At 41.0% G+C, this 20,146-nt stretch overlaps 1 protein-coding gene across 1 annotated transcript in view; it reads right to left on the reverse strand.

Moving 5' to 3' along the window:
- Positions 1 to 194: 194 nt before the first annotated feature.
- Positions 195 to 20,146, reverse strand: part of cmss1 (cms1 ribosomal small subunit homolog) — a 35,689-nt gene continuing 15,737 nt past the window's right edge. Inside the window, exons 2-10 of the mRNA XM_034213779.1 lie at positions 4,262 to 4,404; positions 1,970 to 2,041; positions 1,746 to 1,878; positions 1,593 to 1,652; positions 1,402 to 1,504; positions 1,253 to 1,313; positions 1,079 to 1,166; positions 906 to 994; positions 195 to 531 (exon numbers count right to left, since the gene is read on the reverse strand). Coding sequence (XP_034069670.1) covers positions 448 to 531; positions 906 to 994; positions 1,079 to 1,166; positions 1,253 to 1,313; positions 1,402 to 1,504; positions 1,593 to 1,652; positions 1,746 to 1,878; positions 1,970 to 2,041; positions 4,262 to 4,404 — 833 coding nt within the window. The 3' untranslated portion in view covers positions 195 to 447. The remainder of the gene's footprint in view (positions 532 to 905; positions 995 to 1,078; positions 1,167 to 1,252; positions 1,314 to 1,401; positions 1,505 to 1,592; positions 1,653 to 1,745; positions 1,879 to 1,969; positions 2,042 to 4,261; positions 4,405 to 20,146) is intronic.

Below are 20,146 nucleotides of genomic sequence, written 5' to 3' on the forward strand. Positions count from 1 at the left end.
ACAAGTGACTCAGATGTGTATTTGATCTAATATGCTGGTGTTGGTTCTGGACCTCCCTTTGTGCTGCTTTAAAACGCTTTATCAAAGGATGTTATGGTAAATGGGACATCCTAGTGAGCAAGTTAACTCATGACCTCACATTCTCAGTAGGAGGGACTTCCCAAGGTCAGACTAAACAAACAAAAGGATGCTGGTTTCATTCTCAGTTCGTTTATTCAATCCATCACACTGGGATGTCGTGTTGGACAACAACAGTGAACAAACAACAGCACACATTTGAAAACGGCCTCTGGAAATATAAAAAGGCACAGCGCAGATTTCACAGAGACACAAAGGGAATACAAACAGGATGAGGCCCCTCGGCACATAGTGATCAGACTTCAGTGTGGGGCTTTAAAACATGAAAGTGTCTCTGGAATCTCAGCGCACAGCGAAGTGTACGGGCAGTTAAAATAGTCCAATTTTGACTTTGCCTTCTTTACATCCATTCAGGATACCGCTCTCCAGCAGCTTCATAAAGTCCAGTTTGACCTGAAATAGACATGTACGTATGATGTTAAAACAAAAGGTATAGACAAGATGAAAGACATCCCCAACATACTGTATGTTAGGACATATTTATGTTTTATTCCTAATAAAAAAAATGACAAAATAAAAATAGCTTCTTTGTAGTGAAAGTTCAAGAATATATGATTAGCTAAATGATGTTCAATCATGTTAGTTTTGCAAGTCACCTGGTCTACATGACTAAAGAGACTGTTCTCACAGTGCATGTTGCAATCAAATTAAACTCAGTGATGGAAGAACTACTCAGATCCTACCAAGTACTGCATTTAACACCTTACGTAAGTACACATACATAAGAAACTAATGATCTTTTAGCCCAGCAGGGGGCAGTAGCTCACCTCAGGTACATCCATCATCCTCCTGAGCTTCTGGTCCCTCCAGTTCCAGTCCAGAACCACGTACTTCAACGCCTTCAAGCTCAAACCATCTGGAACAAATACAAGAGTTGCCATAAATAACCTTCAACAACCTTGAGGACTTATTTTTTAAATCAAGACATATTCACACCTACCTTTCTCAATGAGAGCGCTGATCCTGCCAGGTGTCCCCACTCCCACGTGTGTGACGCCCTTTTGCAGCAGCTTCACCTGCTCCTCTATCTGCACAGACAAAACACAGACATTAAGAGAATATTGTTCGGGTAAAACGTACCACTGTTTACAAAAACATGCATCAAAATGAATACCTTGATATGTTTCGCAAAAAGTTTTACTGCTTTGGCTTCACCTTTGAAGGCTGTCATCTGCCTGGAAAAAACACAAAAATAATCACGTAAATATAATGAAAAAGTTGTCATGTGAGATATGTTACAAACTCATCAGATGCTTCACTTACTTAAGGAGCTCGATGGCACGGAGAGCCGAACTACAGACGATGAGCAGAACCACTGAACTCTTTTCTTTGTGCTGCTTTTGAATCTTCGACCACTTGGGACAAACTTACAAAATGAAGGGGATGAGATAAAAGTCAGATGTGTGTTCGAAAGTCAACAGCTACTAGAAGAATTCAGTTTAGCCACCACTTACCCTGTTTCAGAAAAGAGGACAGTGTGTGCGTCAGGTCGTTACAGGACAGGAAGCTGGAGTCTGGAGGATTCAGGATACAGTGACCTTAGTGAATCAATGTTTCTGCAGATATTCACTGAACTATAGAGTTAGAGAGGACTTGATCCGACTCACCCTGCAGTACGAGCTCCTCCTGCTCGATCACAGAACGCTTGTCGGAGAAGTAAAGCGTGACCATGCTCTGCAGGTCGGCCGGACAGCCGGGTTTTGGCTCCGAAGAGGCCAAGACGTCTGTAATCGTCTTTTTCTGGAAAACAAAATAAAGTGATGTACAGTAATGTTCACACTTAAAGCCCAGTGGTGTCCCTCCGTGCAGCAGCAGGTGTCCCCACACTCACCTTCCTCTTTCTTTTGGGTTTTGTCGTCTTATCATCGTCGGTCTCCGTCTTTGGAGGAATATTAGACACTTTCTGTAAAAGCAATACATACAGACAATACATATTAACCAGAGTTTTGGATGCTTTTAAAATAAGTTATAAAGTAATGATTAATCCTCAGTGGGGAAAAAAGTTCGTTTAGCATTAAACTAAATCATCTGTTAAATAGTTTGTGTTTTATGTTACCAAGGTATAAACGCAAAATCATATCTATAATCAGGGGTGCACATAACTGGTACGCAGGTACGCATGCGCGGCAAAAATCTGAATTGCGTAACGTCACTTGTGTCACTATGCGTCTTTGCGTAACTCAAAACATCTAAACAAAACACATATTTCGTCTACACGTGTTTCTTGTCAACAGTCAATGGAGTAAACTACGAGACATGTCAAAAAACACAAAGACATTAAGCAGCTACGTTGCCGTTTCACTCCCTGCAAAAACTCTTCGGACTTTCTATGACTGGTTGAACTGGAGCTGGCCGAGCCGCGCAGGACATAACCGACGGACCTGTGAAGCTTTACAGGAGGCAGAGGCTTAGATCACCGGACGAGAGTTGGTCACCGTGTGCACAGACATAACGTCGGTATGAACAACAGAATTGTGCCAAAACTCCGCCAACTGGCTGCAGTGGGAGACTCCCCTGTGCACACTCTGTGCCCCGCGCACACTCTGGAGAACTGCGCAAAATCAGCTGATCACAACGTGCACGCTCTGTGGTCAAGCTGCTGCAGTTTGATTTACACCAAAGTGTAGAGTAAAGAAGAGTAAAACACACAGTTGCAAACTTACTCAGGTGTTATGGAAGAGTTTGAAATCAGACAGAGGTGGAAGAAGTACTCAGATCTTGTACTTGAGTAAAAGTAGAAGTACCAGAGTGTTACTCTGTTACAGTAAAAGTCCTGCATTCAAAATGTTACTCAAGTAAAATTAGAAAAGTATTATCATCAAAATATAGTTAAAGTAAAAGTAGTCGTTGTGCAGATTGGTCCATTTCAGAATAATATTTATGATATGTTTTGTAATGATTGATCATTAACGTGTTCTCAAAGCTGGTAAAGGTGCAGCTAGTTTTACAAATTAGATCAAAGTCAAGTAAAGTACAAATATCTTAAGTAGAGTACTTGAATAAGTGTACTTAGTAACTTCCCACATCTGAAATCAGATATGAATTCAACTCATGTGATCATTTCTTAGTATTTGATCCTTCAACTTGGCCTCATGAAATGCAAGGACTTCACAGTTTTGGCAACAAGTTTTGGAGAAAGCAAATCGGAGGCTTAAAAAGAGACAGGGAGGTGCATCTTCATCATCTAGCATGCAAGAAGTGTAAATAGAGGACCACGCTTCGTGTGGGGTGAGTACCAAACACTGGCTCCTGGTACTCATCTGAGTAACTCACTCAAAAAGTTATGTGCACCCCTGAATATAATAAGCCAACGTCACTGAATTACTATTTCTGCTATCAGTTAATGTCATCATTACTTTCTCATTTAATAGGCTGGTATATTTAATGTTTCTAATTTTCTGGAAACACAGGGTGAGGCATAACAGGCAGATCTGTTGCTATTAATGTTATACATTTTAATATAAATATATATATTCAATCGCTCAGAAAAAAACATCCTGATCATTTAGAACAGGGGTGTCAAACTCAAATACACAGTGGGCCAAAATAAAAAAATGGGTACTAGTCGAGGGCCGGACTGGTTCAATGTTTATTGCAAAACTTATTGAAATGAACTTATTGCACATATTAAACCTGGAACTAACAAAGCTTAAATTATTGCCTATAAAAACAACATTAAACATTAAATAATCAGTTGCATTCATTTCTCATGGCTCTATCTGCCGTCATTTCTTATGATTACATGTACACAAAACTATTTCCCTCAAAGAAAAAACCAAACATGCCCTGTTGTCGTGAGAGAAAAAGTGCAGAAGGAAACATCCATTAAACTCAGTTTGATGCTCTGTGGTGCTAGTTCAAGCCAGATACTTGGCATCTCATCTTGGGTGCAAGTTCATCAATGTTTGGGAAATCCTCAGGATTGAGTGAAGGGCTGGATCTAATAGTAATGAAATATTATCCTGCGGGCCAAAATTAAATCCACCAAGGGCCTGATTTGGCCCCCGGGCCTTGAGTTTGACACATGTGATTTAGAATAATGGGTTGGAAGAACATTTTCCAATAAGGTGAAAGACTCTTCTTATTGGCAGCTCACACAGGAATAGCAAAAACATGATGGTACCTGTTCATTACTTTTCTTCTTCTTGGCTTTGACTGTTCCCTCTGTTACACTCTTCCTCTTCTCTGGTTTGGTCTTTGTGTTCTTTGGGGCTTTTTCTGTTGGCTGTTTCTCTTGTTGCGTCTCCTCCTCTGCCTCAGATGCATCTGGGGATAAAAATAAGAAATGACCTCATTACACAACTAGATTTATTGGTCAACTTGCGACTGGGAGAAGTGCAAGATTAGGAAACTATTAGAATGAGTCAACACAGAGCGCATTTCGAGTTAGACAAAATCCGGTATAGCTATTAAAACATACTCCCCATGGTTACAAGCTCATAAAGATTTAGATTCTGTTTCCAGAGTTTGGCCCCTGGACCAGAGATTTGGCATTTGCACATCATGGTGTCTCATCAAGTGTCGGTGCTCTGCCTGCAGGCCAGCACATTTAGGTGACTACGGAAAAAACTGGTAAACAGACTTTCCCCAAGATAACAACAGCAATGTAGCAGACCTAATTCCAAGCAGGTGGTTATATTTAGCTTTTCTGTTGCTACCACTTCTCTGTGCATACCTCTTGTCTCATGCTATGAGGTCATGCTCAGACCCTCTGGCATATCAGCATGCATGTTCAAAATGCTTTAAAAACAGATGCCAGAGTAAACTCGGCAATAAATCTGTGGATTTCATTAGTGCCCCTTCCTGAACGTGCATTTTTTAAATTCCTACTTTCTTTGTAGTTATCCCTGTCGACATCACCTCCATCACAGCTTGTCAGTGGCAAAAAAACAAACTTTTAGTGGACGTACATTGACGGTGTGGCGGAGCTGTGGCCCAGGAGGTATTCTGGTCTTCCACCAATTGGTGGGTGGGTTGTTCAATTCAAAACGTCTGCCATGAGCAGAGGGGGGGGAAGTAGTGGAGTACAAATATTTCGTTACTGTACTTATGTACATTCTTCTGGTATCAGTACTTTACTCCACTACTTATTTTTCTGACAACTTCTGACTTCTTACATTTTTAACACAAATGCCTGTACTTTCTACTTCTTACATTTAGTTTTGATCTGTGTTTGGTGGCGTGATCATTATTATTTAGAGTCATTGTGTGCCTATTGATTTGAACATGATCCGTGTATCCATAATTTCCTGGTCTTCTCTAAAGAAGAGCGACCAATGAAAACGTTGTCATCTTGCCGTTGTTCAGCACCAGAACATTCATTAGCTAACAATAACATTATTGTTCTATTAATATAAAGGGAGTCAGTTACTCTTTAAAACAGCTGCTAGTTATGGGTACTTTTTACTTAAAGGGGACCTATCATGCAAAATGCACTTTTGTACGTCTTTTATACATGAATATGTCCCCGGTGTGTCAGGGAACTCACCAAGTGTCAGAAAACACAACCCTCTCTCTTTCCCTCCATACCCAAATCTCTAAAAATGGGGCTGTAACGGAGCTGATACAGATTTGAATTTTTCTGACATCAGAAAAGGGGTGCTCCGCCTATATGGGCAACTCTCCACCTATCAGGGGAATGAGAGGTTGGGCCACGGCCACGGGCCGATCGAAAGCGCTGGAGACGCTGTAGTACATATGCCAGGCCTGTAAGTGGCGCTGTAGTCTGCCACAAAAGCAGCGAAGAAGACTTCCCGCACATGGTTGCCATGGTTGGCCTTCTGTTTATTCTCCGCTCATTTGCATTAAAGCCACGTCACAGAATCAGCACTTGCAAAAACAGGGCTGGAATAGAGCAAATAGAGCGAAATGAGGCATGGCTAAAATGCATGATCTGTTTGTGAAGTTTTAAAAAAAAAATACCAGACATGTTTTATATAGGTATAGCCCTACAATATATTTGTCAAATATAGCATGATAGGTCCACTTTAAGTACATTTCGAAGCCTATATTTCTTTACTTTTACTTGAGTAAAGAAGTGTGGTTAGAGCGTTGATCATCAGATCAAGGGGCGTTGGTGAACTCCAGTTTGAAACCCGCCTCGGCCGCCACTGCGTCAGGCCGTTGTGTCCTTGGGCAAGACACTTGTAACCCGCAAATGCTCCTGTGGGTAATGTCCACAGTAATGACATTTACATGTCTAATATGTGTAATGTGTAATTGTAAAGCGCTTTGAGCACCTGTTAGCGCTCTAATACAAAATGTAATGCATTATTATTACTTCTACCAGAGTATTTTTAAACATGAGTATCTGTACTTCTACTTGAGTAAAGGAGGTGTTTACTTTTGCCATCTCTGGCCATCAACAAGTACAAGTGTCCTTGGGCAAGAGACTGAACCCCACATTCCTTGCGATGGCATGGCCAACGGTGTGTGAATGTTTATCACTCTGGATGTGCAGATTGCACCTGGTATGGTAGCCTCTGTATGAATGTTTGTGAATGGGTGAATGCTGACTTGTGTTAACTTGTAAAGGCACTTTTAGTGGTCAGAAAGAGATAAGAGAGATGTTTAAATGCAGTCCATTTACTATTTAGCGACTGTCGTTTGTTGTCCCTTTTGTGAAAATAGGGTCAAAACATACAGATGTAATGGATTGAAGAATGTTGTATTTAAGTCTACTTATCAGTAGCACTAGAAAAAAGGTTGTTGCATCATTAACCTCTAATGGACAACACCTGCTGAGCTCTCGCTGGCTGGGGTGTGGCAGAGTGCACCATGTCTCCTGCCACAGAGAGCAATGCGTAAACTGTTTTACACTTTAAGTTATAGGATATTACATTTTCCTTTAAAGTCTTAACACATATTCAAGAGCAAACTTGGTGTAAGCCATCCTCTCAACTGTTTGGAGTACAAAGAGACAATATGCTTTGGAATAAATGAACACACTTTTTTAATATCTCAACCACACACACCCAGTTCTAGTTAGATATTTCCTTATACATAACTCATAGTATCGGAAATCAGTGACATGATGTTAAAAGGACACACCTGAGGTAATTACCATTACTGAACATGACAAAGTTAAGACAATACATGAACATTTCCAACGTAATCATCTGTATATTTGTCACCATGAAGACTACCCATTTTGGAGTATGTCCTAAAACTTGTTACAAGGCTAGCAGACAGTAACCATGAGGAAAACTACAAAATCAGGATATAAGGAGGTTATCCATTTGGCCAACTGTGTGTGAGCAGCATTGTTTCTTAACCCGTTATACTGAAGCAACACAAGAAAATACCCTTTTTAAGCCTATGACAGCTCAGGCTGCAGCCACACGAGAACGGTAACGGTCGTATCCGCTACAGTTCTCTATCATATAGACGGTTTGGCCACAAGAGGCTGACATGGAAATGCAGAAAACGATAACGGGTCCCAAGGTGGGTAGATCTGCGGACGAAACGGCTCTGTGTCTACGCCCTATACGATAATTTCCTGATAACGATGACGCAATAGCCCCGCCTCTCCTGCTCAGAGATCAGCTGCTGGGCTGTCAGAAGAGGGGGAGGAAAAGGGAGGCTCCATTTTCTATTCTTATATAGAGTCGCTATCAATTTGTTTTAAAGCTCAATAAATAACAAAGAAGACTTCTGACTGCACTTTTCTAATTTTGTCCGGAAGATTTCAACTTTAACGGACATGTTGACCGGCGGAAAAAAAAGCGAACGGAAACTCTGCTGCACGGTCCCCTCGTCCCTTGGAAGAAGCAGAGAGGTGGGTGTTTTTCATCTGCTGGTGGACTACCGGAGAGATTTACAGCAGGAGCACACGCTTGCCTCGGGGAGGGAGAAAAAGAGCCAGAGCGTCCACCGCGGAGAATAAATAGAAGGGCAACCATGAAGTCTTCTTCGATGCTTTTGGTGTATTTTGTGGCAGAAGTATAGCACCACTTACAGGCCCGGCATCTACAGCGCCTCCAGCACTTTCGAGCGGTCTTGTGTGAACGGACACGTTTCTGGTGCCTATTGCGTGTGGACGGAATACTTTTTTGATATCGAATTCGGTTCGTTTGCGTTACCGTTCTCGTGTGGCTCCAGTCTCAGTATAACAGTGATTACATGTCTCTGATCAGCGGCCATATTGGGTTACTTCTCCAGCACAAGAGCATTCCCAGAAGACATTGATACCTGACGCCTTATTTCCTGCCTTGTCCTCTAATTTTCCAATCTCACGATTGATCCATCCAATCTTTATGAATCACATCCCTCTCCTTTTGTTGTCAACAACTCTTCCTTGAGACCGTTACAGCCAAGGACCATACAACGAGAAAGGACAATGTGATGGATTGATGAGGATAATTAGTCCACTGCGCTCTAATTCTCACTCGCAGGTCCTTTTCTTTCCATCATTCAATAACCACGCCTCTTCTCCACTTCATCCTTCACTCCCATAGCTTCAGCCTTATTTGTTGCAGTCATCTGTCCAGCCATACACCGAAAGACCACTCCCATTATTGATGGGCCAAAGCAATCACTTCCCCACTCTCTTACTCTCATCCTTTTCTCTCTTTAAAGCTGAATACAAGTGAGGATACACAGGAGCCACTGACCAGAGGATAGAGGGAGGAAAGAAAACTAATCACGGTGGTGAGGAGGACTTCAAGATATTGGGGGATAAAAGGATTATAATCAAAACAAAGACCAGGTCTATATGATCAATGCGCTGTCCAGGCTCACCTGGTCCTTCAGAAGGTAAGTGTATTTTCCCTGCTGGTGCTGGTATTTAAAAAGAGGATCTAAGTGAGAGGAAGTATGACATTGTTACCAATTAGCAACTATTTTACAGAAAGTAGTAGATGAACAAGTAGTGGGAATTGTATGGAAAACACAACATGGACTAGTATAATAGAATTAAATCAGAAAATGTGTCAAAAGGACATTCTGAATTAAGTACAACGTTTAGAAACAATCTTTGTTTGGTAAATATCACTACAAATCACCACATGAAAGTTAGAATAATGATGCCAAAATGGGTTTTCCTTCCAATATCATGAATCATATCAAAATTGCAATCAGTCAGTTAATGGCATTAGAAGTAAAGTAGGTCGGTAAAATGTGTAGCTTATGAGAAAAAAATTGTTGAATTAGTTCACCTTTCTAGTATTATTTGCACCATCTATAGGCGCAACTGATGTGCTCGAGGTGAAAAAATGCATTAGCCTGACATGACTGTTTTGTGATCAATGAACTATGAAATACTCATCAATACTATAAGCCTGGGGGGGTCAGAAGTTAACCGATACCCTCAGATGAAAGGTAGCTGCTGACAGGGCGACTATAGTGAAGCTAAGCCTAAAACACATTTCTAATCCTACCAATAGCACAAGGACCATTCTAGCGCACTTGTGAAGGAGCCATTAGACATCACTTTATAGCTGATATGTTGCTGATTAATCATGTAGGCTATTTAGATTTTTAGTTAGTAAAGTGTTGTTTTGTTAAAGGAAAGTTTCCTGTACTTTATGCAAGATAAGAGATCAAAACATCTACAGCAAGGTCATTCAGAGGTTAGGGGTAATAGCCTGAAAATTAGATGTGGTTTTCTCCATCTTCATAAATGCTGTCAAAGCACAACATTTAATAGGAGAGTTTTACATTTATGGAGGCTTCGGGCCCAATTTAATGTAATTTCATCAAATCATCACATCCAATCGCTCGGTAATTAGCATCTGACTTATTAATGCATGGACGAAAGGCACATCACTGATTAACACACCATAACGTGACTCTATACTTCACTGCGAGTGTAAAAAAAAGATAGGTAAGTAAGGTATTGAGCTGTTATTGGCCACCAGAAATATGACAGTGGTAAAAGCACTGTTGGACCAAGTTCTCCCACTTTTACACTCACCGATTCAGGTTTTTTCCTTTAATTTGTCACCACTTATTAGATTGCATGATATCATTGGATTTTGCAGATGTAGTAGTAAAGTGAGAGGGCAGGAAAATCTCTCCGTTCTGCATCATTTGCATTAAGTTTAATACCAAATGCCTAATACCTTTAGCAACATACAAATGTTAAATGGATAATTGTGACAAATTTGCCAGATGTTAAATAAATGCGAACCAGATTTAATAAAAAGGTAATGAGGAAACCGAGTTAAGTCTAAAGTGCTCCAAGGAGGAAAGAATGGGACTGGAGCACAATGATTGGTGTTGTGTCTTTGTCCATTTTGACTCTGATAAAGAAACAGTAGTGTCTGTCTCTTTTGAAAGGCTGGAAATCAATCAATTAGTTTTCTCCTTTACTCTTGGATAGCTTTACTTGAACTAATAAGCACGTTAATCAGCTTAGATGTGCACAGAACCTTGTTTAACATGTTTTAATGGGTGACTAAAGAGACCAGATTTATGAGAAGGACTCCAACTCCAATGCCCCCTAACCATATGCACGATATACTCCATACCACGATGGCTCCAGATGGAGGAGAAGGAAAAGAGAATGCGTTCAGAAGCACAGAGGGTGATGCGCTTACAGATCAGATAACCATAGATCAATGAAAGTCAATGGCTCAAATGCAGGAAAATGGTGCCACTCGGCTTCTTCTTAATGGAAGATCAATAGGGGTGACATGTTTTAATGGATGGTCAATGGCGCTGACTGGATGGAAAGAGGATCAATCGACTGGTTACAGGAAACGGTGGATCTTTTCAGTTCCAGACAAATAGCACTCAGATAGGGTTAGTCATTTTTAAGGGGGATGTGCTCACTCGTCTAAACTGGCACTGTGCCGAATAGGGCTGGGCAATGAATGCGGTCAGTGTATAGCTGGCAAGATGTATTTATACATTTTATAAATAATTTGTAGTGGATATTTTTGCAGTAAAGTTCTTAATGATATAACAAAAGATCACAGGGATAAACTAAAATAGGCTTTACCATGTTGATATTTCCTTATCATGTAGTAATTGAACATAATAATAATAATACATTGCATTTATATAGCGCTTTTCCTGGTGCTCAAAGCGCTTTACAAGCATGTAAAGAAGAAACAAAATAACAACAAAAGTAAAAAGTGCTAAGCTAGCTAGATATTGTGAAATATGTCCTAACTGAGATATGAAATTGGGATAAAAGATTGAGACCATATTGCTTAACTCAAGGGTCTGCAACCTTTTTGACCAAAAGAGCCATTTTGCTCCTTTTTCCAAAACATTTTTTTGTCTGGAGCCGCAAAACATATTTCATAGTTTTTTATTGTTCTATCAGACAAAAACTACAGTTTTTTTGCATTTATTAGGCTATTTATTACATGATATAAAACTGTTAACCTCTAATAAGAAACAAAGAACTCTTATAAGGAGAATTAAAAATAATACACAGGCCTACTTTAAAATAAATTAAACACAGCACTTGGGGAGTCCTCTGCACATTTGAAGGAAAACAAATATTATTAAAATGGGCCCACTTTGAAATAAATAAAACATATAGCTGCACCCTAAACAGAGTTAAAGGTAGGGTAGGTAAGAATGGAGAAACCAGCTCGAGTGAGCTAGAATTTGAAAGTACACAACCGGAAAAAATATGCCTCTTCCTTCAGACTTTCTTACAGAGCCCCTCCTCCAACACACACGAACGCGCACATGACCAATGAGGGCACGAGATAAGTGTGTGCACAGATGGAAGGCTGACAGGCAGGTAGGCCATCCAGTTACTTTAGCCGGGCCGGCTCAGACGATTGGTCATGCTTTTTACAGCGCTACGGCTTCCACAGATTAATTTTTGTATGTATTTATTGTCAAAGCATTTAATATATTCATTGCTATCGGGACGTTAAGAGCATTCCATGGAATATAACAAAAAGTGTTTTCTGAAATAAATTACATACCCCATTGAATTATGACTGAAGATCGTCAGCTGTCTTCCTCTCCCTTGTTGTTCCTCGATACGTAAAGGCTGCAGCACCATTGACAACTTCTCTCTACATATCAAACATACCGGTAAACCAGCATAGTTTGCTGTGAAAGCATATAACTCTGTCCACGCAGAATTAAATCCTGTGTTCCTCCGGTACTTTTCTTTGATTTATCCATAGTTCGCTCATCGAGCCGGGGTTAGGTTATTCGCCTCCAAGAAAAGGCGCTCGCGCGGGACCGTAGCAGGATGTGACGCATATTTTAGTTGACCTAATTAAAACCGTTTTGTTTTTTATTTATGTGTCACAGTATCACCTCAAAATACAAGATACGAAACATTTTCAACCATGCAACAAAATATAAATAGTCCTACAAATGCTTTTATTTTCTTCTTATTTTTGTCTAAGCTCAAGGGAGCCAGAGCAGAGGGCTTAAAGGGCCGCGGGTTGCCGACCCCTGGCTTAACTCTATACGTTCTATCAAAGATACCAAGGTAGCCTTTACAGAGGCATAAGACAAACCGTATATCCTCCAACCACCCAAACACATCCCCTTACAGGCCTGGAGACCCCCACCCCTAAAGAGACTGATATTTCTGATGTGTGCTTCTATAAAAAAACCAATATCATGATATGAAATTAAATCAGCACTGGTGTAAACAATCAATAACACTTCCCAAGACATGAGATATTGACTGATCCTAGAAGTGGTGCGGGTGGGTGAGGGGGTGTAGCAGTTATTGGTCTTGGAGGCCTGCAGCTTCCTCTCTAAAGCCACAATCTGAGCATGTGTTATTGTTAAATCAATGGGGACTTAAGGCGGCATGCACAACATTAACAAGCAGGCAGCAGTGGCATGGCAGAGAGGCAGAGTAGAAACACAGAATGGTTACAAACTCATTGTCCAGCCCATTTAGCCCATTGTCTTAACACTTGTATTCAGTCACTTGTTGCTTTGTTGTTTGTTGTGACACTAATCAAGGGACTTGTCAATGGTAAGTCTTTTACAATGCCTAAATGAAGTTGAAATAAAGATAAGATTAAGTCCTCGAAGGGTGTCTTAATAGATTTACAAGCTTTCCAAATGATGTGTAGGAGGAGTTGTTATTTGGCTATCCTTGCTCTTTCTAGGGTTTCTTAGGACATTTAACAAAAGCTTTCACGGTGCAGGGATGGCGTTTCACCAGCAGGGGGAGTGTTGGATGCATAATAAGGCCAGCAATGATTACTTATAAGATATGCTGGATAAACAAAACAGGACATCCTGTCAAATGAAAACTTATTTGCTCAAGAAAACTGGATAGAATGCTTTTCTTGGCACTAAACAGCGCACGATTCATAAGTATTTTTATAGCATCTTAACTCGTTTGAGAAAGGCAACTCTAAATGGCACTGAGGCAACCTATGTACAACCAACGTTAAAAGACACAGTGCATACTATTTCAATCCCCCCATTAATTGTTAAACATGAATATAAAGTATACCGTAAAGTAAGACTTCCACCGGATCTATCTTATATGTTTTGGCACGTGTTACAGTTCTGGTACAGTTCCCTGACATATATTGTTAGGGGACAAACGGACATGCATGAGTTTGAGTCCTGGCTGGCTGAGTGTGAAAGGAGCTGCGGATGATGTCGCTCAGGAGGTGCTAATCAGAGACATGAGGGTTACGTAAAGAACCCAAAGCTCTTAAGCTTCGACAAGAGCCAAATGAGGAAACCATTTTCTTACCTTGCCAAATTCCAACTTATGTCATCTTTACCGTTGTTGGCCGAAGCTCATTTAAGCTTTTGACACTACTCGCACTGCTTTCATCTCTCAGACAACAAACTGATACAATACGTGTGGAATCTAACATCTTGATACCAGTGAGGATAGGGGTTCAATGTGTCTGTGTGAAAAGTGCACGTCTGTCCTAAGCAAAGACACCAGTGCACACATGTTCAACAGTAAATAGTATAATTTATCATCAGCTTCTGTCAAGGAAGTCTTGCTCAACATAAATAGCTTCTAGAGGACAAACCTTACATCATTACGAAACAATGTAGACCATCATTCATTACATCATTGACCAACTAAGGGTTGTTGTTGCTTTCCACAGCTATAATTACCATTTGATTTATAGAGCTCAGTCACTACATTGTATAAAGACCACCTATGAACATTCAACAAAGCATTCAAAACAAATGACCAAATGCAACGGAAGAGAAACAACAAGAACAACTAAATGTATTGAGATGCTAAGCCAAATTTCAAATATCTGGTTACTATAAGTGAGTGCCAAGTTAAGGCCAGTTATATAAAATCCCAGCACAGTACTGCATTACCTCATACTCATAAAACAGTTTGGCTCACCCTCACTATTGGGTTGTAGTTCAACAACCAACCCCATGATAACCGAAGATAACAAAGACAAACAAACTTGAAGACACGGCTGTTACCTGATGGCACTGAAGTGAGCTTTTCTTTTACAGATCTAGTAAGTCGGAACATATTTGATTCCAAGGGCTTATATCATAGCAATCTATATCATAAAAAAGTGTTTGTACTCTGTTATCAACCCCAAACATTCAGCAGTTGTGAAAAGCCTTGAGCACTTTAAAACGCAGAGACAGCAGGAACTCCGCTACATCTGGCACTTAAAACGTATCAATGGCAATGAAAGTGAAATGGGAGCCATACTCAAATATTTAACACCTTCTCTCAGGCGCAACAAATAAAAACACATCCAAATAAAGAAAAAGGCAGAAAATAACTATGTTTATAAATCATATCGGCTCTATGCAAGACATGCTTCGTTACACAGAAGCCAATATGATTTCCAAAAGCATTCTGTGGTCTCATGTATTTTTGTTGATAATCGAGATTGAGTGAAATTGTATATGGTATGTGATATTAAATGTCATATCAGACTTGACCTTTGATAGAAGAACGAAAGAATCATGGTAAAACCTAATTTATTTTATCATAAGAATTAGGGACGAACACAACAAACCACATTAAACTCCCCGACTATAAAAAAAGAGTTAGTAGTAGTGAGTGAATGTTGTTAATATAGTGATGTAATGCCTCTCGTCTTTATGCTAAACCCATCAGTGTTTCGAGCATTTAGCAATATGTGCAGCCCAACCCCACACATAATCATAAAGTTCAACAGTGACATTTTTAGGTGACAAAAGAACTGTATAGGCTGTTTAACGTCTCCTGCACTCTCTAGCTGGCTCGCTAAGTGTATCATTTATCCGTTACAGCGCTCTTACCAGCCATGCCTGCAGTACTGCTCGCGTGCCAAAGCATACATCAGACATACAGAGTGTTACAGAGTGATGTGCCAACTTGACCCTGGAAACTGGGAGCCAAAGACAACTCCAGGGCATAGACTGAGCCAGCCTCTCATGACAGGTGGATACAAGGTGGATATGAGCTGTTCAAGGGAAATGAAAGGCTACAGCAGAGGTTTTCAGATTTTAATGACCTGGGCAAGCAGGATGTTTGCTCCGACAGGGGGATACATACTTATGGGAAATATATATTGTGCTCCTCTCTCCCTTTCCTCTCCCTTGTATCATACTGTTTTGAATGTTTAGTAGAATAAAACCACTGTAGGATTGATTGCTAGACATTCTTCCAAATCCATATTCCTCAAATCACATTTTATTTAGCTGAATCCAAAGCAATTTACTTCAATACCACTAACATGCCTACAGGAGCAATTTAAGCAACTTGCCCAAGGACATTGCTACATGTTGACTGCAGGGAATGCCCATAACTCCTCATTTCTGTTTAACATATCTATAGTCATCATGATTGTCAAACATTAGTGTGGGTTTTGCCATGGTATAGTCAGTTTGGTCAATGTCAAGCAGACATTTTTGTGTCCCGGGTTTTTGGAAAGTAGTTTGAGGCCCCCAAGCGGCAAACAAAATGTAAAAAAACGTGTCAACTTAGCGCTTTTGTGATAGCTGCATAAAGCTGATGGACCCTAATTTGGGTTAACAGCTGGGTAAAGAGCTGCTTTGAAATGTCACAAAAGTGGTGGGACATTTCAAAGGTGGCCCTGTTTCATTTTGAGAGACTGCAATGGAAGAGTTAATAGATGTTTCCGAGAGCAGCCGGTGCCTTTTTGAGTTAGACGGGGGCAGGCAGGAGGGATGCAGGCATGCTGCCCTGGGAAGTGTTCAGATAAATAAACAGAGATGGCCGGCCACATGTGCGGCTGCCAACCTGCCTGCCAGTGGACGTCCCTCGCTGGGACAACGCTGGCAACCATTATTAAGACAGACTCTGGATCTGAAACATAACTTAAGTTTGGAGGTACAACGTCACATGCCTGGCATTGTGTGGGAGTGTGTGTGTGTGTGTGTGTATGTGCTTGTCTAGACGCTAAAGAAGAACATAGTCTGACTAATGCCATCTGTGTGTGTGCTCGTGTGTGTGAGCATTGTGAGGAGACACCATCAGGCCAAGAGCAAGGACACAGAGGCACATGTCTTAGCTTGACTGCACACATTAACAGAACCATCAGACAAAAGAAAAAGATATACACACTCACACACTCCTATCCAAAGAAAACATGCCCCGGGCCACCACAGAGAATACACGCCATAGATAATTAGCTCACATAACCTCCATACATGTCGTCATGTCTTGTACCAACCCGGCACTTAACCTATTAGGGCTGACTGAAGCTGGTTATCTTTTATCTAAACCGTCAACCGTTTTCTTTCTTAGGATCCGAGCCTCATGAAAAAGAATGCCAAATGAATTAAATATATACTAATTTTGAGTGAAGGCAGTACATTATATCATTAGGGATTGATGCCGCATGTTGAAAGTACTCAGTTTTGATAGTTTAAAAGTGACCTACTCCTCAGGCTGTTAAGAGCCTCAGTATCACCCCTTCCTCTCTCTGGAAAGAAGTCGAATAAAGGAACGCAGGGACAGCTAAGACAACTTCATCCGTCTTCCTGATTGATACCGAGAGGGTATCAAGAGGAAGGGAGGGAGGCTGAGATCGTCACTCTTTCTTTCCACATAGAGGCCGAGTGAAAACACTTCTATGCAGACACCATCTATTAAGTAAACAACACTCTCACAAGGATTGGAGGGACGGTGTTGGCTACAGTTTGAACAAGCTAAAGGACTTGGATGTGTTTTTACTTTCAAAATGTTTGTCCCTTTTATACCAGTGTTGATCTTGTTAAGAAAGGCTCAAGGCTGCTCTTACACCATGTTGACAACAAGAAGATGCCGTCTGTCTGTGTTTATGTGCTTGTGTAAGAGAAGGGATGGCTGAGTCAAATAAAGAGAGGGGAGAGAAAGAAATGCTGTTACTAAACAGGAAAGCAATGCCACTATTTCTATAAACACCCATAAAAGGTCTGAGGTGGTCTCAATAAAAGTCTTAAAACAACTGCAGTGAAATGTCATACCTCTTAAGACATTTCTTATACTTGACCTAATTGCTTTTCACAATTATGTTGCAATTTGTTGAGTTTTCCAACAATGGCCTTTAGAAACTTGATCAACGACTAGGGAATAAAAGGCGTTCCCAGCCACTGTGAGAGCTTGGACTTAAGAGGCAGAGGGATTACATCATCTTGCGCTAATATGAACCTGCTTGGTTCCTTTCTTTCTTTCTCTAAATATGGGATGAGAACACCAACTCAGAGGAAGCTGGCCAGCTATCGCAGTTTCGCTGATATGATTTGCTTCAATAACACACATCCCTTGCTCTCATGTGGTCAGTAATCATGGACCTACTTTCTGGCAACGTTCAGCGCTTTTGTCCGCCAAGCTAACAGTGATTGCTGTGAATGTACTAAGAGTAAGAATATGAGATGACATAAGCCTCACACAAAGTAATGCCAGGCCTCTCCGTTTCAGTAACACTAACTGTGATGACAAGAAGCCTTCTGACTTTGGATTAGTTATATAATCTGCATCAGCCGGTCACTTATTAAAGACATACAATAACCACTTGTACTGTAATGACACGGTGTATGACCTTGTTTAACCTCTTTTGATCGGAAGCACACATTACTCTGTGTTCTTGTTAAGCTGCCTCCTTTGATCTACGCTCTTTCTCCATTTTCTCCTAGGTAGACTCAAAAGTCATGCACCCACTTGGTAAAAGTGGCAAAATGGTTTCTTGGAATCAAAATGATTTAAAGAAACACAACTCAGAGTCTCCATTCCAACCAATGCAGACCCCTAAAATCACTGTGCAGAGGGCCAATAAGCGAGACGAGAGAGAGAGGTTGGAGGCCAGACACAAAAAAGAAGACCTGTCCCGTGATGACTTATTGTTTCTGTTGAGTATTCTGGAGGGAGAACTACAGGTATATGATTTGTTAATATCCCAACATACACATTCATTCTGTAGCTGCATCTAGCTCATGAACAGTCACATAAACTGTGCAGACTGCAGTTTCCCAAGACACTGAAATCAAAGCCAGTAACTGCAATGTTTGTCCCTGTAGGCCAGAGATGAGGTAATCGCTGTGTTGAAATCAGAGAAGACAGATTCAGCTCTACTGGGGGCCCAATATGGTTCCAGCAGACCGGAGAAGGTGCTTCGTGCCCTGCAGAGAGACTCCCTGTGGACCCTGCAGGATGTGTACAAAGAAACAAGGGCTGAGGTACCTACAGCAGCAAACTAGACACCATATGGAGCGGGTGAACACATTAAATGAGGGGAATGCATTACTGTCAGACAAAAGAGCATCTATTACGGATGCATCATTGCACACATTTGTTATTCTGCTCTACAGGTGTTACTTGCGTTGGATCTAGTCTTCTGCAATGTTTATAAATCTGTGATAAAAAAGTAATTTTTCAAGTGAGTGAAGTTTTATGATTTAGAACAACAACTTTTTACAGGAAGCTCTGCAGATGTTGTACATTGTTGCAATTCAATTGTAGTAGTGTGTACAATTAAATCCTTAATCTTACATCTGAATGGGAAAATGCATCCAATTGTAGCTTTGGTTAAATTATTCCTTAAAAAGTTGGTTTTACTCTATTTTTAACGTTACATTTTGTTCTATTGGTAAATGTCCCCTCTGTGGGACTAATAAAGGTATTCTGATTCAGGTTTTACGGTAATGGCAACACATTTAAACACAATTGAGGCACTCGCCCATTACACTGCGCAACTTTTCGCTGTGTAAGATACTATGACCTTCTCCTCCGTGTTGTTTTCCCCATTTTTCTCAGCTCAACAACTTGGTGAAGGCCCAGAAGCGCTCCTCTGAACGGATGCAGGAGCAGCTCCTGGAGGTGTCCCGCTCTCACAGAGACGCCTTACACAGGCTTGAGGAGCAAAAGAGGAGCCGCAGGGATTTCACCCATAAGAGCACCGGCCTGACCACTCTACTGGAGGAGGACAGAGAGAGGTTGGTACACCAAAACTACTATGTAGAGATTAAGATGAATGAATAAGCAGAGATAAGGTTGATATTTCCCAGTTGGTAGACTGCTTTGCCGGTAGACTTATGGAAACATGCTATCCAGAATCCCTCACAATGTAAAAGAGATGAGGATTTACAGCGAGGGTAGAAGAGGCTAATGGATTAAAGTATTTCAGCACACTGGAACAAGCCAGATCTGAGCCCTTGATGTGCACTTGTACAGGCATACATTATGTTAGTCTATGTTGGTCTGTAAAGCTCTTCATGGCTGAGCGAGGGAGCTGCTACCATCCCCAATGTATGTGACCTCAAGACAGTACTTTGAGTTACTACACTCAGACACAGTCCATTGCATCCTGGCCTTGGTCGGACCTTGCGGCCAGTCTGGCTCTGTTCGCTCTCTCTTGTAAACAGACAAACATGCACTCACATGCAATTACTTGTTTAGTCTTAATTGGCACCCTTCTGCCCAATTCAACAATACCACACAGCACAGGATGAAGCCTACTTCTGATCCGAGTAAATGGTATTGCTTGTGGCTACGAAGATTCCCTTCAGAAATAGAGAGCACATTTAGATGTGGCCTATGGGTACACACTAGGTCTAACATGGAGGTGGTCACTGGCTCTCCTAGAGTATGCAATTTGAGGTCCGCGTCAGGGCTGTTGTGTTGATG

The sequence above is a fragment of the Gymnodraco acuticeps genome, unplaced genomic scaffold (assembly GCF_902827175.1).
Source record: "Gymnodraco acuticeps unplaced genomic scaffold, fGymAcu1.1, whole genome shotgun sequence".
NCBI lineage: Eukaryota > Metazoa > Chordata > Actinopteri > Perciformes > Bathydraconidae > Gymnodraco > Gymnodraco acuticeps.